Source organism: Lates calcarifer, linkage group LG5 (genome assembly GCF_001640805.2).
Source record: "Lates calcarifer isolate ASB-BC8 linkage group LG5, TLL_Latcal_v3, whole genome shotgun sequence".
Classification (NCBI taxonomy): domain Eukaryota; kingdom Metazoa; phylum Chordata; class Actinopteri; family Centropomidae; genus Lates; species Lates calcarifer.
This window is the reverse complement of record NC_066837.1, coordinates 1835633-1859086: the sequence shown is the minus strand read 5'-3', so window position 1 is coordinate 1859086 and position 23454 is coordinate 1835633. Positions and strand designations below refer to the sequence as shown.

At 43.8% G+C, this 23454-nt stretch overlaps 1 protein-coding gene across 1 annotated transcript; it reads left to right on the top strand.

Annotated features, from left to right (window-relative positions):
• Window positions 1-23: 23 nt before the first annotated feature.
• akt3b (v-akt murine thymoma viral oncogene homolog 3b) lies at window positions 24-23101 on the top strand. The gene is made up of 14 exons (XM_018675056.2): window positions 24-826; window positions 5242-5734; window positions 11835-11960; window positions 12065-12176; window positions 13340-13484; window positions 13722-13853; window positions 14485-14550; window positions 14778-14846; window positions 15785-15907; window positions 16034-16162; window positions 16659-16873; window positions 17843-17930; window positions 18508-18610; window positions 19256-23101. The coding sequence occupies exons 2-14, from the start codon at window positions 5689-5691 to the stop codon at window positions 19339-19341; spliced, it is 1440 nt and encodes a 479-aa protein (XP_018530572.1). The 5' UTR covers window positions 24-826; window positions 5242-5688; the 3' UTR covers window positions 19342-23101.
• The last annotated feature ends 353 nt before the right edge of the window (window positions 23102-23454 follow it).

Here is a 23454-nt window from a genome sequence, read left to right as displayed (position 1 = left end):
ACTGAGCCAAATGACTGTTTGATTCTTTAATGGCCTGAAATGAACGGGCAGGTTTATTAAAGCAGAGCCTTGTCTCAAGGACTCAACAGCTGATCTGGAAACTCGGATCATTTGCTCTGAGCAAAGTTGAACAGAGCTTTCCAGTGGCGGAGGCGCAGTTATTTTGAAGAGGGGATGAATATCTGAACATGTTGTATTTACAGAGGATTATTATTTTATTACGTACAGTTAGATAAAACTCATTTTATTCAGTGTGCTGATTCAACTGTGTGGCTGCAGTTTGTTCTGCTGGTGAATTGTGTGCATCACACAGTGCAGTGTGTGTTGACATCAAGGTGTTCCTAATAAACTGACAACTGATGATACTCCTGTTTTCAAGGCTTGTTTATATTTAAGGCTTGGATAAAATGACCCCCTCCCTGCATGTGTCTCCCTTCTCAGCTGGTTGTGTGAACGCGCAGATTTCCGACGGCCCCTGAACGCAGCAGGAGTCCTCCCAGTCGGATCCGGCTGAACGTGACGCGCCGACTCGGAGCCGAGCGAGGTTTCCTGGCGGAGCTGCGGAGGGAGCAGGAGCCGAGCGGGTCCGTCTGTCTGTCCGTGTGTCTGTCTTGTCTGCCGCCGCAGTCTCGTGTCTGTCTGGGACAACAATAAAAAAAACACCCTCCTCTTTTCGGCTTCCTCGGTCGTCGGCGGCTATGGCTCCATCGCTGTCCTCCTCCTGTTTTCGCCGCTGAGGGACGTTACTCCGTCGGATGCTCCAGTGCCCATAGAGGAGGAGGGGGAGGAGGAGGAGGGGGCATCCCTGTCATTCTTCGACTGCCAGGTAAGATCATTTTACCGATACGTGTCGGTTTGGATGTGGGGATTGTTTGTGGGAAGGCGGAGGGAGGCAGCGGGGCTGGGGTCGTCGTGTTTTCGGGGCTGGGGGAGTAGAGGGGGAGGGGGGTAACGGGCAGCGGGTTCGTCTCCGGGTGGGAGCGGAGGTTAGCACGCTAGCTAACCGCCGTTAGCTGCTGCTGCTGCTGCTGCTTCGTCATCCGCCTGTCTGGGAGGGATGCGGCGCCGGGATGCTGCAGCTGCAGGAGGGGAGGGGAGGGCTAGGTAACGGCAAACAGTACCGGCCGTCTGGCCTCGGCCCATCTCCGTGATGAACGACACCCCCACCCCCCCTTCTCCTCCCCAATCTCCCCCTCTCCCCTCTCCCTCCCTCCCCTCTAAAACAGCGTCGCGTCTCCGTCCGAGCTGAAGAAACAAACCGACGGACGTGAAAATAACGGCCCCACCGTCAGCCTGCTATGCTAACCAGCCTCCCAGCCGGCTAACGTTAGCTGTAGCATCACCCCTCCTCCCCCTTCCCCTCCTCTCCTCACCCTCCTCTCCCAGCTAGCATCCTCCAGCCGAGCCATCACAGGCCGGCCTGGCTTACACAACCGTCTCCCTGACCCCGCCGCCTCGCGCACCGGCTATTTCACCGCCACCGTAACGGCGACTAATCGGCACGAGAGTCGCTGCCAGACATTTTCATTCGCCATTAAGACATAATGGAGCGCGCGGAGCGGATGTTGTTATGTAACAGATAATGACACCACACGCCCTTGAAACAAAAGCTGTTGTTTCAGTGTTTGTTTGTTTGTGTGCGGTGCAGGACCCAATCATGGCCCATAAATCAGAGACGTGGGGGTGAGGAGGGTGAGGCGGAGGGGAGGAGGAGGAGGAGGGGGAGGGGAGGTGTGTGTGTGTGTGGGGGGGTGTTGTTTGTGGTACCGAGGGCCGCAGCTCTGAACCGGCTTCTGAAGCACAGCGGCTGCTCCTGGCAGCCATTGTTTTTGTTGTCATTGGAGGCTCACACTTGTTTTCCAGCCTCGGATCTTCCCCTTGATGGTTAATGTGCGAGCTGCAGTAACATATTCAACACCGTATACTCTCACTTCTACACCTTAGACTGTTCAAATGTCAAATTCTGACTCGTGAGGATGTTATTTTTACCCATAATGCATTAAATCCAGGTGGTAACGTGCTACTGGGAAGAAATCAGCCTTGTTTTATTGCTTATTGTAAAATACTGGATGTAAAGGTTATCACATGATGGGTGACATAATCCAGGCAGTTCTGTGATGTGTGATATATTATACAGCAGTGACTCACCATGGTGTTAGTAAGAGGAAAACACTCTGAAGTCATGTAAAGAAAAGAGGTTTGTTTTGCACTGTTCAAACACAGAGGTATGAGGAAGGAATAGAAGCACATCAGTGAGTTGGTTACTGTATATGTTTATTTCATCAGGAGGCAGGGCTGGGCAGCAACATAATACATTTTCTTTGACTTCTAACCGACTCCTATCATGATAATATGCTCTTAAAGGATCATTTTCACATGTTTTTGGGTGTAAATGATTGATAGGGACAGAAATCTTCAGAACAGATGAAGAAGTAATCAGATACTTTACTGAAGTAAAAGTACCACACCTAAAAGTACACAGACGTGGAGGCTAAGGTATAACTGCACCTCAGTTTCTCCAGTCGTGTAGATTGAACTGTGCAGTCCTGTTTCAAACCTTCATTTCATCAAGTCTCAACACTAAGATTCAGTTTGTACAAAAAGAAGCCAACACAGGGGCTAAACCCACCTACACCTCAGACCTTTTAACCCCATACGAGCCAACCCGCTCCCCCGAGGTCCACAAATGCAGCACCTCTGTCTGCTCCAGAGTCTAGACTGAAAAACAAAAGGAGACGGAGGCTTCACAGTCAGAGCTTTAAGACCAAGTGACCAGGTCGGCTGAGTCTGTCTCATCTTTAAAAACGCTTTTGAAAACACATTTGTACACACTGACCTTCCTCTGATCCTTTACTGAATCATCCTTAACTTGAATCTTCTTGTTATTTGTGTTTCAGTTCTGTTTGTCGTCTGTTTTAATCCATCTTTGCTTCCTTATCGAGAAATATCACAAATGTTTTGTTAACGTGTCTTAAATAATCAATATTTCTGCTGTGAGTTGATCACTGTAAGGCAGCGAAACATTTCGTAGCTGCTTGGTTTGATGAGAAACTCTTTTCTCACAGATTTAAAATGTGAACTTTACCTCTGTTAAATAGTGTGAGCCAGAAATCAAAATATGTTGGTCAACCTTCAACAGTTCAGGATGATCTTTGAGAACAATCTGATCATTTAATAGCTGAGTTTGGGGACGGTGGTTCTCAGTGTCTTAGGCCTCAAATGAGGTGCGTTCAGGTGTCTCCTGTTCACCGGGCTGTCTGTAGGAGTGAGGGCAGGGCAGAGATGGAGGAGGAAGGGTCAGTGCAGTTTTTGTAATGTAAGCGATTTCCAACCGAGTATTGATCAGAGGCCTGTTGCACCTAGAGGAAGTTGCCGGTGGTGCTCACTCGTCGATCACCAATGGTGCAGATAAATGATCAAACTGATTAATCTGCTGATTGTTGTCTTCCAAACTCCCAGAGCCCAAGCTGAAGGAAAGCAGAGAATATAAACATGTGAGAAGCAGGAACCAGACAAACATCACATCATGAAAACAGCTGATTCATTTTCTGTTGATCCACTAATCAATATATTGATTAACCTTTGCAGCTGTAGTAGTATTTGTTGTGAGTAGTGAAACGTGAATGAATCCAGGAGGAAATGACCTCATTCTGAGAATCACAGCTTCTGGCTCCAGGTCCAGGTCCAGGTCCAGGTCCAGGTCTAGGTCTCTGTCTTTGAGTCTCTCAATCACATCAGTATTTCTGTCGAGCTTAACGGTTGCTTTTTACTCCTCGGTGAATTTGTTTGTGGTAAGGAGCTGGAGGGAGTCTGCACTCTGGTCTGTTGTTTTAGGGCGACCACCAGCACCTGCTCAGGTCTGAGACTGTAAAGTCTTTACCTTGTGCTGTAAAGGGAGCGTGACCCTCGGCCTGTGTCCGTCTTCTTCAGTAACGCTGTGTCCAGTTTTCATTTTCTCTTTTATCTCGCTCCCACTCCTGACGTACTGCTGTACACAGCAGACAGTGTCTTATCTTTCTATGGAGGAAAAGTTATTTCATGATGATTATCAGTATCGTTTTATCGCCCAGCCCTACCTAAAGATTACTAAATGTATCTTATGTCATAATACATGTTGGTATTCACTTCACAGCTTCTCAGAGCCCAAAGCGACGTCTTCAAGCTAATTTCCCTGTCCAACAGTCCAAACCCAAACATCTCATTTACTGTCGCAGCAGCGAATCCTCACGTTTAAGAGGATCGATAGGGAGGGAATGATAGATGGATGTGGATGTATGATGATAAAGAAGGAGAAGAGGAGGTGAAAGGAGTTTGTGAAACACTGATGGAGGGAGGGAATGAAGGAAAAGGGAGAGAAGGAGTTAGAAGAAAGGAATGTTGTGAGGAGGAAAGGAAAATTGGGAAGAGGAAGGAGAGTTGGGGCTGTTGAAGGAGGGAAGGAGTGAAAGGAGGAAGGAGGGAAGGAGCCAGTCAACAAAGGTGAGAAAGAGGGAAAGAAGGGAGGAGAAGAGGAGGTAGGAAAGAGGTCGGAGTCAAGGGAATGATAGATGGATGTGGATAGGGAGTAGAAAAATAAAGGGAGTTGGTGAGGGAGGGTGGAGAAGGAAGGGAGGAGGGAAGGATGATGAAAAGGTTGTAAAGATGGAGAAGGACTGATGTGGAGAAGGAAGGGAGGAGAGGGAGGAGGGAGGGAAAGAATGAAGGAAGGTGAGGAAGAGAGGGAGGTACCGGACTTTTGTGAGGAGGGAGGGAAGGAGAAAGATACCTAGTCACAGAGGGTGAGAAAGAAGGAAGGAAGGAAGAAGAGGAGGCAAAAAATGTGGAGGAGAAGTAGTTTAGTGATGAAGGAAAGGGAGGAGGTAAGGTGGAGGGAGAGAGGAGGGAGTAAGGAAGGGAGGGAACAGGAAGGAGAGGAGGAGGAATGAAGGTAAGGGAAGGAAAGAATGGGTAAGGGAAGGAGGGAGAAGAGGTGTGAGGAGACATAGAAAATGTGGGAAGAGAGATGGAGGAGGTGAAGAAGCCGTGGAAGTAGGTGGTGAAAGGAAGAAGAAGGGAGGGAACAAAGGAAAGGAGGTGAGGGAAGGATAGAAGGAGGTAAGGAGACAGGAAGTGTGTTAAGGTTCTAAACAATGAGTGGTGGCCTGCTGTGTTTGCTGCATGAAGGAAACTATCCACTGACCTGCTCTGTGCTTTTCTCTCTCTCCTCCCTTCTCTCCTTTCTCTGCCTCCGTTTCCTTCCAGGCTGACTCACCACCGGAGCGCCTGAACACAGCAGGAGGAGAAGAAGAAGAAGAAGGAGAAGAAGAGTGAGAGAACGAGGGAGTGAGGAAAACTGTGAAGCAGAGAGCGAGAAGGAAGGAAGGAGAGGGAGGGAGAGAAAGAGGGGAGAACTGAAGGGAGATAAAGAGGGGGAGAAGAGACAAGACGGCAAGAGGAAGTGAGGTTGGGTCGGCGGAGGAGAGCGAGAGGAGGAAAGAGAAAGTGGCAAAGAGAGAGAAAGACAGAGAGAGGGCAGATCTGAGGTCAGGTGAGAGCGGGCGCAGGTAGGTCAGAGGTCAAGCGGTCAGACGGACAGCTGACTGAGCTTCACCTGGAACTCCCCCCCCCCCCCGCTGTCCGGCGACCGCTGTCCCTTCACGGTCACCACACTGGGAGAACTGGGAGAACTGGTGACGAGGAGAAGCCACCATGAGCGACCAGAACGTCGTCAAGGAAGGCTGGGTCCAGAAAAGAGGTGAGCAGGGTTCACCTGGGCCATGGGAACGTAGAAATCAGCACCAGACTCCATTCACAAAAACAGGAATTTTACTGAGCAGAACACAGGAGCTGCTCATCTGTTGCTGCCTCTGTCATTTCAGTGTGTCTGTTACTGTGTCGTACTTTTACTCATGTAAAGTATCTGATTACTTCTTCCTCCACTGAAAGTCACACAGTAACACAACACACTAACAGATGGAGGCAGTGGTATTCCAGCAGCTCCTGTGTTCTGCTCAGTAAAATTCCTGTTTTTCTTAATGGAGTCTGGTGGTGATAAAACACTGTTTGATTACAGTTTTAAGGAGCAGCTGCTGCTTTGTGTTATTGTGTTGTACTTTTACTAATATAAAGGATCAAGTTCTTAGAGCCCAAAGTGTTAAATTTACTAATTATTTAAAGCAGCACAAAACATTTGAGAAGCTAAAACCAGAGAACATTTAGCATTTCTGTTTGATAAGTTGTTTTCTGTCGGTTAACTAATGGATAAATCAACTAATCATGTTTTTATTTCATGACGTCACTCTGGCTTTTTGTTTTACTTCATGTAAACTAGCTGTTCTCACACCGGTCGAGACGCTAAAGATGTCAAATGTGTAAAAACACACAACATCACAGCAGCCAGGTTCAGTCACTGTGAGCAGGATAGTGCTTTTCTTTACTCGTCGTGAACGTGTGAAAACATCTGACAGAACAGAAACGACGACGCTAACCAGTTCTTCAAAGTCCACTTCTCCTTTTTTCTGTAGTTTTGTTCAAGTGAGGAAGCTGATTTTTAATTGCAAACTTTGACAGATGAACTGAAACATGTTGGGTGTGTTCTGGTGTTTGTGGCTGTCTGAGCTCATGTTTGTTTGAATGGTTTTGTTTATCTCAGTGTGTGTGTGTGTGTGTGTGTGGTTTTAGATTCATCTTCACCCAGGATGGAAATGATTCAGCCACAGGTGACGGCTGTTCTCCGAGGTTCTCCATCTGATTTCCGTTTTGAAATTTTAATCATTTAGCTGACTCACTCAGTCGGCGCTCAGGTTGAAATCAGATTAACGCCACAGCTGTTGAAGGTATCGAACCTGTGACTGTTACAGGACTGACTGTCTTATAACAAGGTTGTGTAGGAGAACAGAGAGAACCGAGCTGTCGGAGAAATCAAAGTGAAACGTGAAGAGAGCAGGAGAAGTTTGGGGACATTGTCTGTGCTAAATGAACTAATATATATTTTTAACTGATTTGATTTGAGAACTTTGTTGTGTTTGTGTTGTAGCTTTGGTTTGTTGATCTGTTCGGTTTGTAAAGTCTCTGTTTAAGAGGATTGTTGTTGGACAATCATTTCTTTTTGAAATGAAGATTTCACTGTGGAAAAACAGCCTATTTTCTGCCACAGGCATTTTCAGTGTAAAAAAGAATGATTAATGGATAATTGGTTGTTTTTGTAGGAGTCGGTTGACGTGCATCAGATGCAGTAACAAGCACCTGAAATCCTGCTGCAGCACAAAAGACAGAGATGATGATGAAGCTGAAACTGATGCAGATGACGTGGGTTGAACGTTTTAATTTGTCTGCTGATCTGACGAGCTGAGCTGTCGTCTCACGTTAGTTTGAATGGTTATGTTATGTTTGAGGGCCTGATCAGTGACCACCAGTTTAACCTAATGAGAGGATATTTGTGATTTAAAATTTTCCCGAGCCACGATCGTCCACTGTTTTCATCTTTGATACCTCGTGTATCTGTTTAGTTTTCATACTGAAACCGTCGATAAAAGAAGAGACGTTACGTTTCAAAGATCCATCCATGCTAAAATGTGAAAACGATCGGAAACCTGGTAACTTCTTCCAAGTTTTCATGTAACCGCCATCATAGGTTAAGAACAGCTGAACACAGTTTAACTACCTGTGAAATAGAAGCTGATCAAACATCATCATGATTAGTGATTGTGGAACATTGATTCAGGTTAATGTGAAAACCTGCACGGTGTGATCGGCTGTACTGACGCTCAGAGCGAAGAATCACTGAGGACGTCGTCTTAACTTTGCTGCCTCACAGTAACAGACGACCTCACGGGATCGTTTTGGAAAAGCTTTGTTTTCCCCGTCCACTCATTACAACATAACCAGCACTTTCAGATGTGTTCACTCGGAAAAGGCTGCTTAGGAAAAACCCCATTTGGAGCTGTTGAAAACAGCAGGGCTCGCTCAGAGAGGAGAGTGTGTTTTTATCCGGCTCGGCGTGGACACGGCCTGAGCCACCCTGCCAGTTTGAAGAACAGCACCTCCAAACAATGGTTGTTTACCTGCCGGACGGCGAGCAGAGGAGGCAGGCTTTGCAGGGGCTGCAGCCCAGTCTGAGCTGCACTTGGCTGGTGTGTTATTTCCCACACTGGCTTTTAATGTGTGTGTGTTTGTCTGGTGTGAGCTCAGGGCTGTTGGCTGGCAGACAGGGGGAAGTTTCTCTGGCACTATGAGCATACAGAGGATGACCTAACACTCTGGTTCCTTCCTCTTTGGCCCCCACAAGTCCCTGAATTGTTTATTGCACCTCTGCGTGCTCTTATAATTCAGCCTTCTCAGAGAAACTGCCCCCGAGCAGCTCTTTGTGCTGTTAAAGATCAAAACTCAGAGTTCACACGCAGTTCAGGACCGTTTGGAGATTAGCATGTTAACACTGAGTGTTTTAGAAACAGAAAAAAAGAGTCAGAGACTTTAAACATAGAGCAACACTTTTGTTCTTGACTGCAGAGTTTCTGCTGGTGCAGACTCTGTTTCAGTGACATGTTTTAAACTGCCTAATAAATATAAAGTTAGTTCTTTCTTCTATGTGATGAATTTCCCATTGAATGGGATGTTGGGCAGGAAACAACACAATGAGAGATCATTTTAAACTGTGAACCAAAGCAGAATCAGGTCAAAGGTCGTTGATTCGATAGCAGATGAAGTGTGGGTGGGACTCGCTCAGGAGGAGGTTGATCCTGAACCACTAACCTTGTGTTTAATGGCAGTTCTGACACCTGAGCTGTAGGCAGTCAGTCCCTCTGTGTCTTTATCCAAGTTAGTCATCGTTTCTCTCACCAACATACACTGAATGGTTCTGAAATGCAGCATTTACAGAGACAAGTTTGGAAATTGTGTTAGCTAGCAGTCTTCACTTCGTAGTGCAGTGATGAAGTGTTTCTGTCGTCCAGCCCTGAAGTCAGCATCAGCCTGGTTCCTCCACAAAAAGCCAGTTAGATTTTTAAAGTTTCTAAAGTTTCTGATCCTTCAGGTTTAGTTGATCAGATCATCTTCACAGATGAACACCACTGTTCTGATGTTTGAAGTAAGAAGCTAATGTTAGGCTATAAACCAACTCCACCACGGTCACATGACGTCAACGTCTCCACCACTAAGCTTCCAACTGGTCATTTCATTTAGCTCTGAGCTCTTCTACAAAAGCCTTTCTTCTTAGAAAGTTAGTGAGAGTTTGAAAGAGCGTGAGTAGAAACACAACGAGGCTGTAAAGGTGGACTGGTGAGTAGATGGGTTTTCATGTTAACGTCCCCGACAACCTCTGTAGTCTCATTTAGACACTCGTTAGCAACCGCCTTTTTTAAGACACGTAAAAGCTTCAAACATCAGGAGTGGGGGATTTACTGACCCATTTTATGTCCGAGAATAAAACCTGAAAATGTCTTGAGCTTGTGTTAAAACCACAGACCTTATTTCAGACATTTAACCAGAAACACACTGACTCTGGACGAGGGAACAGGAAGTGCTAACATGCTAACATGCTAACTGACTTCCTGGTTCTAGGTTTGTTCTTGCTTCACAGATTCAGGTTCCTAAAGTAAATTTAATGCTCTGTAAATGGCTTTCCACAGCTTTCTTTTCTTGTGCTGGACCAGTTAGTCCCTCTTTCCCATAATCCACCACTGAGTCCACAGTTTATTGATTACAGTTTTGATAATAATTGATTGACTTTATTTGGATTTTGTTTGTTTGATTGATCAAATGAAACAAGAGTTTGTCAAACTCTGCTGCTGTCTACTTCTTCTTCTCCTCTGTTAGAAGTCCGAGGCAGTCGTCTCACTGACAGAGCCGATCTGATTTCAGTCTCTGTAAGTCTTTGTCATCTTCGTCTTGCTGTTGTTCTGAAGCAGCGTGAGTCACCAGATGTGTGAGAATAGTTTCGTCAGAGTTGTTTGATTTGTTGGATTCGATGCAGCCGAGGCAGCTCCGTCCGACACAGACGCACTTTGGCTTCATCACCTTGTTCTTTGTTAGCTCTGGTGCTGATGTGACTCCACAACATTTTCATGTCTTCCAGTATTTGCTGTTATAATTGATGAGTCAGAGCAGCAGGGATCCAGCTCTTCATGGCTGAGATTAAACACCGTGTTCGTACAGTATTAACCAGGAATGGATTTCTTCCTCAGCTGGAAGTGATACAGATGTCCAACATGAAGCTAAAATTAAAGAAACAAAACAGCTCATGATTTAAAAAAAGGCATAAAGCACAGATGATTATTTAAAGGTTTCCTCATATAGTGTAAAACTTGTAACGCTCTGCACTTCTGAACTTATTTTATTCCACGATATACAGCAGAAAACCCAACCAGTTCAAAGTGATGAATCTTCCATTAGAGCAGGTGTGATTTTGCTAATGTTTTCAGTCCAGGCTAATTTAGGACAGTAAGCTCCAGAGTTTGCCCTCCTGACACGGCTTTCTACAAGACACCTGTGAAGATATCACAGTCTCAGCCTGTTTCATGACATTTATCAAATCTGACCCTGGATTTGTGAACCTCTGCCTTTTCCCACAGGTTTTTGGGTGTAAATGATTGATAGGGTCTGACAGACTCAGACTGTTCTTCTCAGTGTCTGACAACATGATGATAGGATTCCTACAGAGACAGAGCTTTTTATTAAAGAGGAAGATCCAGAAACATCTCTATATATCACTACCAGACTCCACTGATCGAAAACAGGGATTTTAGGAGGAGCTGCTGGAATACCACTGCCTCCATCTGTAGTGTTTGACAGCTGTAGATTAGTGACTGTTTCTGCTCAGTAAAATTCTTGTTTTTGTCAGTGGAGTCTGGTGGCTTTGAACAGAGCATTAAAACATGTCATACTAAGGCCCAGGTTTAAAAATCCTAGCATTGTTCTTTAACTATCATTCAGTGTCACTTCATTATTCAGTTGGAGACATTATTCAGTGATAGCGTTAGCTGCTTCTTGTTTGGTAGGGGGTGTTTTTACTCTAACTAATCATCACTGACTCTGTCCCATTGACGTCATTTTCAATCAACAGCTAACGAGCTGTGGTAGCGGTTGCTCAGAGCGGCAAAATTACCATTTTTAACATCAGTCAAAGAAGCGTTCCAGTGTCGGCACTTAGAACCACACGTACTGTTGCACTGACTGCATCCACACTGTCGCTATATTTCTGGTCCTGACACAGTAAGATGACGCCCCGCTTCTTAATACCGCCTACAACGCTCTGATTGACTCTGTTGTTATTCCAACCAGGGACACAGTCATCAATGAACACAACACTGATGTGATTCAGGCTCTGCTGGCGTAGAAGTTTTGTTGACATGTTGACACGTTTGAACAAGAACAAGAAGAGCTTGCTTCATGTCAGACTGTCCTTCCTTCTCTCTCGTATTATGATGTATTATGATCCTCTGCAGGATTTCTACAGAGAGACCTTTAAGAGTAAGATCCTTTTTTTATTTAACCAGAAATTGCTGTTATATCGCTACCAGACTCCATTAACAAAAACAGGAATTTTACCTTTCAAAACACAGGAGTTGCTGGAATAACGCTGCCTTGATCCGTTAGTTTCTTTGTGTTATTGTGTGACTTTCAGCAACGGAGGAAGTGTTCAGATCCTTTACTGAAGTAAAAGTACCACACAGTAACACAGACACACTAACAGATGGAGGCAGTGGTATTCCAGCAGCTCCTCCTAAAATTCCTGTTTTTGTCAATGGAGTCTGGTACTGACATATAGAGATGTTTCTGGTTAAACTGAAAGGATAACAAACACAGATAGGTGTATGAGGATGTAACCTGTGTGTGTTGGTGTTTTTTCCTCCCCACAGGTGAGTACATCAAGAACTGGCGACCGCGCTACTTTCTGCTGAAGACAGACGGCTCTTTCATCGGCTACAAGGACAAACCGCAGGACTCTGACCTGGCCTACCCGCTCAACAACTTCTCTGTAGCAAGTAAGACACGAACCACACATCATCATCACCATCGCGTTTCATACGTTACGAACAAACAGGTCTACATGATGCCGACTCCTTCTTTCTCTCTGCGTGACGTCCAGAATGTCAGCTGATGAAGACGGAGCGGCCCAAGCCGAACACATTCATCATCCGCTGTCTGCAGTGGACCACCGTCATCGAGAGGACTTTTCACGTCGACACGCCTGATGAGAGGTGAGCCTTCGTCCTCCAGGCTGAGTTAATCTAAATGATAAGATTAGGATTTTTGGTTATACCTCAGGAAAGTACAGAAAACAGTATTTTCCATCATACTTTCATATTCTGACCACTACAGTCATTAATTTGCATTCTGTGTGGTATTAAAAAGTCTTAAATTTAACTCAGTGGAAACCTGCAGAAAACCTCGGACAGGCTTAATTTAGCACAGGGAGAAATGAGGCTTGAGAAACAGATCTAAAAATATCTCGAAAAATACTGACGACTGTTATTTCTAAGATAATGATGAACGAAAAATGACCGACCATCAGTTCCCATTATATTTTAGTTTAATTATTTAGTTTTCAGGTCGGTGGCTTTCAGAGAAGACACGTCTAAAGAAAAAATAACCTGTAAATAGTGTGATTAGGAATTACACTCAAATTCAGGATTGAAAAGAATAAATATTTTGCTTGTATATTTGGGTTTCAGCTACTGAAACACAACTCTGTTGTTTGTGTTGAAGATTAGAGGAGCACTGAGTTTAAATCATTTCCAAAATCTCTTCACAGACATTAAAGAAAATATGAAAGGTCTGGCTTTTTGATCAGAGGTAAAATAGATAAATAAATAAATCTCCAGTTCTCAGTCAACACAGGGAGAAGAAAGACAGGAAGCAGGGCTGTGGGGCTGAGGCTGGACGCCAAGTTTTGAAGGGGTTTGTTCCAAAACACAGTCTAATGTATACATGATGACTTGTTACCTGATGCTCAGGAGTTTGTTATTGACAGAAAACGCTAACATGTATGAGGCTAGCAGTCGTTTTGTCCCTACCAGACTCCATTGACAAAAACAGTAATTTTACCGAGCAGGACACAGGAGCTGCTGCCTCCATTCTGTTAGATTGTTTGTGTTATTGTGTGGTACTTTCATATATGTAAAAGATCTGAAAACTGAATACATACTGAAAGTCAAACAATAACACAAACAAATCGATGTGGTATTCCTGCAGCTCCTGTGTTCTGCTCGGTAAAATTCCTCTTTTTGTCAATGGAGTCTGGTACTGATATAGAGTGATGTTTCCTGCTAAACAAAAAGGATCCTACTCTTAAATAAAAAGGTCTATCCCTGTAACAAGAATGTCCTCCGCTGGTGTTTTAACCTGCCGTCGTGTTCTGCAGGGACGAGTGGGCCGAGGCCATCCAGATGGTAGCCGAGTCTCTGGCCAAACAGGAGGAGGAGGGCATCCTGTGCAGCCCCACCTCCCAGATCGAGAACGTCAACGAGGAGGAGATGGACACCTCCATCAGCCACTACAAACGAAAGGTGACAGATAAGCACGGATCTGAAAGCACAAAATGTTCCAGCTATATAAAACATTAAAAGTAGCTGTAATGTTTTGAGGATCATAGGATTAGGGCGTCTGTCCGCACAGGATTCATCTAAGCGTAGCCAGAATATCGTGCCTGCTTGTAAAGTGCGTGCTGTCTAACATTGAGGAGAGGATGTGAATGTTGGAGACCCAGTTTCTTCACCATGCCATGCCTCTGTGTCTTTCTCCAGACAATGAATGACTTTGACTATCTGAAGCTTCTGGGCAAAGGCACTTTTGGGAAAGTCATTCTGGTGAGGGAGAAGGCGAGCGGCACCTACTACGCCATGAAGATCCTGAAGAAGGAAGTCATTATAGCCAAGGTCCTTTCAATATCTATCTGCTTTTATTTTTGTTGTTTGTAAAGAACATTTTTCAGTACACATTCATTTTAAAGGTGCTAAATGTAAGTTTTTGCTATCGCTACATAGCTAACGTTAGCATTAACAGCTGTTTAAATACCAAGAGCTTTAGCCATCGTTGCATTTACAAGACAAGAGGTTAGAATACATCCAGAGCTACTTCTTCATCCTCGCATGTTGGACTGAGGGAAAGAAGAGGACGCTACAGTGACTCTCTATCATAAAGTGGTAGTACAAGCTAGTTGGTTAGCATGCTAACTTCAGTAGAAGTAGTAGAAATAGAGGATATTGGCGTTGCTGTCCACCGCTGGAGACAGCTCTTGGTGAGTAAATGAGTTACATCTGATGCTGAACTTGCAAGGTTTCTTCTAAACTGGTAAATAAACAGGTGCTAATGCTAACGTTGGCTACGTAGCGGTAGCAAAAACTTACGTATAGCACCTTTAAGCACCAGCACTAGTAGTTATTATGAAATGACTGTCATATAGTCAGTTTTAAGAAACAGTAAAAACATATAAGGAACAAGAAGACGAGAAGAAATCGCCTCCTAACTCATCGCTCTGCCTCTTTTTTTTTTTCTTTCTTCTCACAGGACGAAGTTGCTCACACACTCACAGAAAGTAGGGTATTAAAAAACACTCGGCATCCATTCCTAACTGTGAGTATATCACTGTGTAGAGACATTACACACCTCCTACTTTTCTCCAAGTTTTGAAATGAGAAGCTGTGGCCACCAACTTCAGCTCAAAGCCTCTGTTTGATATGTGTCGTGCAGAGATAACAGCTGGAAGGATGCACTGAATTCAGACCACAGAGCTTCTGTTCTTAAAAAAATAATGAAACAAACGGCTGGTTAAAAAAATATATTTATATATTGTGTTGCAGTCTCTGAAGTACTCGTTCCAGACGAAGGATCGGCTGTGCTTTGTAATGGAGTACGTCAACGGAGGAGAGGTGAGAGGTCGCTGAGTTGCTTTTAACAAAGTGTTTTTGATGCTGATAGATGTCTTTTTTTTTCAATGAGGAAGTTATTTCAAGAATTATTGAAGAATGTTGATCAACAACACGGTGCGGTTCAAAGAGCTTTAACTGAACGCAGTCACTCCTCTCAGTGTGGTCTTATTTTAGGACGTCAGTGTTTTTTTTTGGTGATTTATCAACTTCAGTTTCACCTGTAACGAACACTGAATCTAAGCTGAATCCAGAAGCTTGGCTCGTAAGGTGGAGGCGTTAGCATTAGCATGAGCACATTAGCAGTGACAATAGATTGGACGTTACTTGTCAGGCGGGTCAGCTGATGCCTGAACTAACATTACCCTCCATTTTGTCCTGAAAAAGTGTCTATTTAGAGGCGAATATACCAGATCTCTCTGCAGTATGTTTTCTCTAAGGGACATATTTCCAGAAGAAATCGTTTCTGATGTATAATCCTCCCTGTGTTTTTTATTTCTCCTGCTTTTTCGGATCCGTATAAAAACTAAACCATGTCTTTGAACATGAAGTAGTTTTCTGAAAAACTGACGTCGACATATGGGGACTATGGGTTTGTTTTACTGTCTAACAAAATAAAATCTAAAATCTATAAATGTTCCCTCCTCCATTTTCCAAACTGTGAACGTCCATTCATCCTGTAGGAACAGAGTCACACCTGTTGACCTGTGTGAGTCTCTGCTAACATTTACTAACAGGCTACAAACTGAAATGATGAATAATCATCCAGAAAGCTGACAGATCCAGACTGAACGGTGACGTCCTGTCGTCACATCAAACAACTGATGTTACTGAGCAGAAAAAACAAGTTTCAGACGTTGTGATGTTGTTAACACTAACGTGTCGATGTGCTAAAGATGTCTGAGGTGTGTGAACTCATATATGTTTTGTTTTCCTGGCAGCTGTTTTTCCACTTGTCAAGAGAAAGAGTTTTTTCGGAGGACCGCACCCGTTTCTACGGCGCTGAGATCGTCTCCGCTCTAGACTACCTACATTCTGCCAAGATCGTCTACCGTGATCTGAAGGTAAAACACAGCTGCTCTGACACTGAGGGAAAAGGTCAACATCAGACACCTGCAGAGGTTTCAACACAGAGACACAGTGTGTTTGTAAAATGGAGGAACAGTGATTTCTGTCTTTGTCCTCGTCAGCTGGAGAATCTCATGTTGGACAAAGACGGCCACATCAAGATCACAGACTTTGGCCTCTGCAAAGAAGGCATCACCGACACTGCCACCATGAAGACCTTCTGTGGAACACCAGAATACCTGGCTCCTGAGGTCAGAGGTCACACCGAACACAGATAAAGAACAGAAATGATGTGTTTACAAACAGAAAATACAAAGTAAGACTAAGAACTGTTTGTCCGAACCCACACTGAGCCTCCACAGTCTGTTTTTGTCCTGAGCGCAGAAGGTTTTAGTTTTGGATTAACTCTTGTTAGCCACCGAGGCTGCAGCGGTAAAGCCAAAGTGGAAGTTCCTTAAGATGCAGTTCCTCCAACAGAAGCTAAATGTTTCCTCTACAACAAAGTAGAATGTCAGTAACAAGTTTCACTTCCTCTGCCGTGGATCTTGGTGGAGTTTTTGAAAGTTATTTTTCTGGTAAGAGGAAGTGAAAGAGGATATCAGATATCCTGAGGTCAGAAATAGAGACTGCAGAGAAAACATGCACAACATGATGGATAACATGGCCTCTGGGGTTTTAACAGGTCACAGATAAAAAAGAGGACACTGAATCAGAACATGAGGGTGAAACTGTTCTGTTTGTTATCAGGTGTTGGAGGACAACGACTACGGGCGGGCGGTGGACTGGTGGGGTTTGGGTGTGGTGACGTACGAGATGATGTGCGGCCGCTTGCCGTTCTACAACCAGGACCACGAGAAGCTGTTTGAGCTCATCCTCATGGAGGAGATCAAGTTCCCACGCACCCTGTCGGCCGACGCCAAGTCGCTGCTGTCGGGGCTTCTCATCAAGGACCCGAACAAACGGTACGGAACAAAAAACTCTCCCAACCCAGACCAGACCTGAACCAGAGACTGAGATCACATGGACAGAGACTCGACTTGTTTTTTCCAGTTTTTCTTTTATAATTTGGTCCAGACAGATCCGTGCGTCCTCCGGGACTCATTTACAAATTAGTACACACGACTCCACGTGAGCTCGACCCGGCCTGAATCCACAGCTCTGTACGGCAAGAAAAGAAAGTTTAATCTTAATTTAAACAGGGATTATCTTTGAGATTAAAGATGAAAGTTTGCTGCAGCATCTGCTGATAAAGGTTCAACGTCACACCTGTCGCCATGTGAGCGGGTTTCCCTGCTCTTGCGGCTACGTAGCAAGTAGCACGCCGGCGCTACTGAATGGAGGCGTCCCAGAGCTACAACCTCAACTCTGCAGGGAGACGGACACGAGAAGTTACAGAGGTGTTAAACAGTTAGACAAAACAGTTAAACTTGGTAAGAAAGAAACAAACATGGAGGACAGGTGAGAAAATATATTCCTGTATTTTGATTCCTGAGTTTTACCCAAACTATTAATATTTAATTTCCATGAAAGGCCACTAACATCCATCGTCCTTTGTGGCCTGAGGTAGAAATAAATAATTTGTCTTCTCGTGTCCCGCACATCCGCAGTTCATTTAAACATGAAGAGAACAAAACCTCGTAATGATAATTGGTGTTTAGTTAAAGTGCTGTTGGACCGGACAGGACCGGCTGACGGCTGCTGTTAATTTCCCACTCTGATGATCCCTGAGGCGTTTTCTGTCTCTTAACGAAGGAACGCTGTGAAAAGAGGCTACTGCCTGCTTCAGAGAGCAAACTCGTTCACCCCCGGCGAGTTATTTTGGGATCAGTAGCAGGTGGATATTCTGGTTCCATTGATGGAGACTTTGTAAGAGCAGCGTTTGATGTCTGACTTCAACATCTTCTTCTTCTTCTCTGTGTGTTCGCTGACAGACTGGGCGGCGGACCGGATGACGCTAAGGAGATCATGCGACACAGTTTCTTTGGCACAATCGACTGGCAGGACGTCTACGACAAGAAGGTGAGAGCAGGATTTAGCTGCTAGACGTCATCTCGTCTTCGACGGTAATTTATTCAAACAGCGTACCTGAGGTATTCTGGTATCAGGGTTACCTCATTTTTCAAAAGAAGCCTGGCTGGGACGTAAACTCTAAAATAGAACGGAAAAGAAAAAATTACCTCATTTTAACAACATGAAAGAGCCCAAACAGCATCATGTCCACTCAACAGACACCTTCTCTTCTTTTTGTTTGACTTGTTTAACTCCTGAGAGTTAAAGTGTCCGTATCAATCATTTACACCCAAAAAACATGAGAAAAAAAGGCTAAAAAATCCTGAAATTTTCCTTAAATGCAGCATCGAAACAACACGATATTTAACTGTTCAGTTGATTGATGGACAAAATAATCATCTGTTATTTTTTAAGCAGAAACAGTTCTTTGATTCCAGCTTCTCAGATAAGACATTCTGCTGCATTTCTTTTGTTCTAAACAGAGTATCTCTGAGCTCTGAAGCTGTGATGGATATTTCTGACAAGACAGGATTATTTGATTTAATTAGAAAAACCTGTTATTTAACCTGCTTCCTGTCTGTTCCAGCTGGTCCCACCTTTCCAGCCCCAGGTCAGCTCAGAGACGGACACACGCTACTTCGACGAGGAGTTCACAGCACAGACCATCACCATCACTCCGCCGGAAAAATGTAAGCATGTCTGGAACTTAACAGCCATGCTAGCAGCTCTGTGCAGCTATGGTTTAAGCTAAATGCTAACATTAGCATGCAGACAGTGTTAACATTCAGATGTTGATCAGGTTAAATGTTCAGCATGTTAGCTTAGCTTTTTAGCATGCTGACGCCTGCTAATTATCACTGAACATAAGCAGGAAGTGTAGAAGTGGGAACAGAAGACCAGGGAACATGGACCCTGGGGAGCACCTATAGAGAACTGGGACATCGGACCTCACCATAGCTTAGCATGTTAGCATGCTGACGTCTGTTTATTACCAGGGAGTAGGGAGTGTAGAACTGGAGCACATGCTGAGAACTGGGAACATTGAACACTGGGAACATAGGACCCTGGAATAGCGTGTATTGAGAACCGGGAATATCGGACCTCATCATCTTAGCTTAGCATGTTAGCATGCTGACGTAGGAACCTGGGAACATAGGACCTGGAGAGCACGTATTTAGAACACCGTTAACTGAAATGTTGGACAGATGGAAGTTTGTGCAGATCATCAGAGTCCTCAGGGTTCAGCCTCTTGGTCCATCCATTAGTTATTGAGACATTTGACTGCCTTTCTAGTGTGTTTGCCTCTAATGTGTTTGTGTTTGGTCTCTCCGCAGACGATGAGGACGGGATGGATGCGGCGGACAACGAGCGAAGGCCTCATTTCCCACAGTTCTCCTACTCAGCCAGCGGGCGGGAGTGAGCGCTCCGGGCCCTGACAGCCAGTATCGTCCCCATTCGTGGCCATTTTGAGGAAAACACGTAGCCATTTTAGGAAAAAAAGAATACCAGTCTCCCCTCTTTTTCTCCTTCTCTGCCTCCTCGCAGACGGGGGAAAAGTCTTTTTAGGGACTTTAAAAGAGGTTTTTGCACAGTGGGATAGACTCCAGCCGGTCTCCCCACACTAAAAAAAATAAGTCTCCTACATTTTCAGCGCTATTTACTGCAGAAGGCAATGTTTTTATTATTTATTTTTTTCTCTCCGTCAGTATTAAGTTGTCGACCCAGGTTTGCGTTCGTCTGTTTTTGTTTGTTTGTTGTTTCTGCCCTTTTCTTCTTCTTCTTTTGACTTTTTGCACTTGGTTTGGAAGAGCCGTTTTAGGGAACAAAAAACCAAAAATGTTGCCTTACGTGTGCAGATGTTTCGTATCATACCGACAGGGTGTTTTTTTGGGAGAGGGCGGGTGGGTTTCGGGTTGTGAGGGGATCATTCTTAGTTGAGAATAAGTGCATGGCTCGTGGTTCACTCAAAAAAAAAAGAAACAAAAAAAAAACTACAAAAAACAAAACTAAAAAAAGTTTCTTTCTCATACATTTGCCATGGCAGCGCACATTCCCCAATCCCATGGCAATGAAAATCACTGTCTACAGGTTAAAACAAAAAAACAAACAAAAAACAAAGACAGAAAATGAGGATGGACGAGTCTGTATCATTCCTTTCATCGTTGCAGTGTTACTACTTTGCTCTCGTACTTTTTTTTTTAACCCCATTTCTTTTCTCTCGCGCTTTTACTTTTTAAGTTGTTGTTTTATTTTGAAACAGGAAACACTAAACTGCCAGAAACTGCACAGTTCACTCAGGCGCCACAGAGCACAACCGCGTTCAAACTCAGCTAACCGCTCCAGCTTTCCACAGCCGGCAGGGGAACGAGGCCTTTCTCTGCTTTCTCACCGCTTCTCCTCCTCCTCTCTTCTGTTTCCTCATCGTAGCTGTAGGACTAGTGGAATGGATGTTTACACAGGGAAACGTGGCTTAATGTATGTATGTACTGTATGTATGTGGGACATGGGGGTCAACCTTATGCTGTCATAGCACACACACACACACACACACACACACTCGCTCACACATATATTTACACTCAGAAACAGGAAACAGCTGTGAGTTCTCCGCACTGATCGGACTCAGGTCGGCAGTTTGCTCCAAAACCAATCGGATTCTCCGAACAGAAAAATGCACACTGCGACTTTTTGGTTTTGGTGTTTCGGTTCGGGAAGGAGCACTTCCTGGATTCAGTCCTCCAAGAAACCTTCAGGTCACTGTGTTTTTATTTATACCTTTATTATCACCGTCGTAATGAAGCTAAAAACAAACTGATGTCTAAAAAGTCAGATTTTATTTATTTACTTACCTGCTCCATTATATCATTTCTCTAAATTTAATGTCCCTGAATGATGCTGCTATAATTCTCAACCCCTTATTTATTTATTTATTTATTTGCTGCCCCTTAAAGCCCAGTCAAATCTAAATATCTCCAAGTCTAAAGACACTGGAAATAAATACCATGTGTGATGGAAACTCCCACCAGGCTGGAAATTCCCAGAAAACAAAACAAGACGACGGTGATCTCAGCGTCCCCGGGAGAGCGTGTGTTCGCGGCTAAAAAGCCAAATGGGGCGACTGATTACGCAATTTTCTTTTTATAAGTTGTGAACAAAATTTACAAGACTCATTCGGGACCGTCAGTTTTGTTACTGAGTTTCAGTGTCGGGGGAAAAAAACAGATAAAACCTCTGTAGCTGTTGATCCTCCCACTCATATTCCTGGTGAAGAGAGTTTGTTCGCTCCTGAAGGTCGGACGACGAAAACTCATTCAAACACTGAATTAAACCAAAATGAAAGAAGCCAAAACATTTTGACCACTGCTTAATATGCTGTCGGTCCACGCCAGTTGGATTGAGGCAGGTTTTCAGATAGTCCGGTTCAGTTCGGGTCCGACATTTTGGGCCTGTAGACCAGACCATGCAGTACCCACTGTGTCCACTAGGGGGTCTGAGAGATGAGAGCCTGGTGAGAAAACCTGAAAAAAGTTCAGTTCAACATTAAAACACCTGAAAGCAATGAATCGTGAACTTTTGCCCGTTTTTTCCCTTTTGAAAACACATCGCGTTTGATTTGGTTTGTGGATAAAACTGCCGACTTAATCTGTCCTTAACGAGAAGCAGGAATCAATTCACGCTCCTCAGGGTTCCTGCACAACATCTGGAAAGGTTTAGAGGAAGTATTTTGGTGATTCCCAGGTCTTAAAAGCTGTTTTTTTCCCCCCAGTTGCTCAAGAGTTTGGGAAATCGTTGTTTTTCTGATGTACGGTCGTCTCACGCTGTGTGAAGGCTGTTGTTCATGTGGAGATGTGATGAGAAATGTGAAACATATCGAACAGCAACAGTGAAAAGGTGGAGTATTGTGACATTTAGGAGAAACTGTGGAGGAACCCTGAGAGCTTACACAAGCTTTTTTTTTTTTTAAAGGAGAAATATTCACACACATACACAGATATACAAAGACTGTTTTTAGACGATAAATCAGAGTATAGAAACTTAATTTATCACACAGACGCTAAGAGAAACGAGGCTTCCAGCTCCACAGATGCGGGGCTCTGTCCCTGTTTATCCTGTCAGTATTATAAGAGAAATTCATTTATTCACACATATACATTATTAATTTCTTTTATCTTTATTTTAAAATCCGAACTGGGGGTATCAATAAATCACTAATCATGTCACAGATCACGAGAAAACTGAGCCGTGAGACACTCATGTAAGAAGACTGTGAGGACTGCCGGAAAAAAAGTCGAGTCGCCCCAAACTTCTTGATGTAAATATGCAATGCCTTTTTTTTCTTTTCTTTTTTTGTGTCTTTAGTGGCATCTTGACAGACGAGACATAAACATGTTGTTTTCTGTGTGACTGTACTTCAAGCTTGCTGATGAGAATAGTGACTGAAAAAACAACAACAACAACAAACGACTTAAAAAACTGCAATTAAGAAAACATTTAAAACGAAGGGAAAAAAAAGTCAAAGACTGGACCCTACCATCGGTTTTTGATTTAGATGTTTTCTTTTTCCGGGTTGATGACGTCGGCTCAACTCTGTTTTTTTGTTTTCATCCACGGAGGATGTTTCCATGGAGACAAACCCCGCCCTCCCCCCCTTCCTCCGCCTTCCTGTCACCGTGGTCCTCGAAAAATCATCGACTCCCAAAAATACCTGTGAGAGGACATGACTGTAACTGTGGAGTCTGCACCGTCATCTGTTCCCTTCACCCTCTATGAAAAGAAAAAATAAAGTGGGACCATGGATGACGATTTTTAATTTTTTTGCAGTGCTGGTTTTTTCATCCGGTCGTTTCAATCCCATCATCCCTCGCTCCCCACCCCCTCCCGTTTTTTTGTACCATAGTATTTGTTTTATTTATGTTTGTCATTCTAGGCAGTGTTACCTTGTATGTCGTTAAAAAGGCACCTCTTGAAAGTCGCTGAAGGAGGATGACGATGATGACGATGATGATGATGGATGCATTAACTGAAGTCTCTTTATTTTTTTTGTTTTGTTTTGTTTCTTTTCGGATCGTTTGCTTGTTTGTTTTCTTACCAAAACATTAGGGCAAGAACCCAGTAGTGGACTTGCATTGCCGTGGTAGTATTTATTTTGAATTAAATTAAAAGAAATACATTTCAGGGTTTCTGCTGTCGTGACTCTTTATTCAGCTGTTTTAACACCATTTCTGACCTTTACAGTTGTATCTTTAAAAAATCGACCTTTTTCCCCACTTAAACCCTTAAACACGTGAAAACTAATTTTTTATGTCGAAACACATTTTCATGTGATAACGTTATTTTGTTTAGTTATCTTGAAAAATCAGTTTTTTCCCTCAAGACAATACAGCCAGTAATCACTAGAAAAATGTCGAGATAGTGAAACAAATAACTAATTTTTCTTGTGATAAAGCATTATTTTATTCTGTTAGCTCGAAAAAATAAAATAAATAATCTGTAATCACAAGAGATCAGTTTCTGTTATGTCGAGATAATGGAA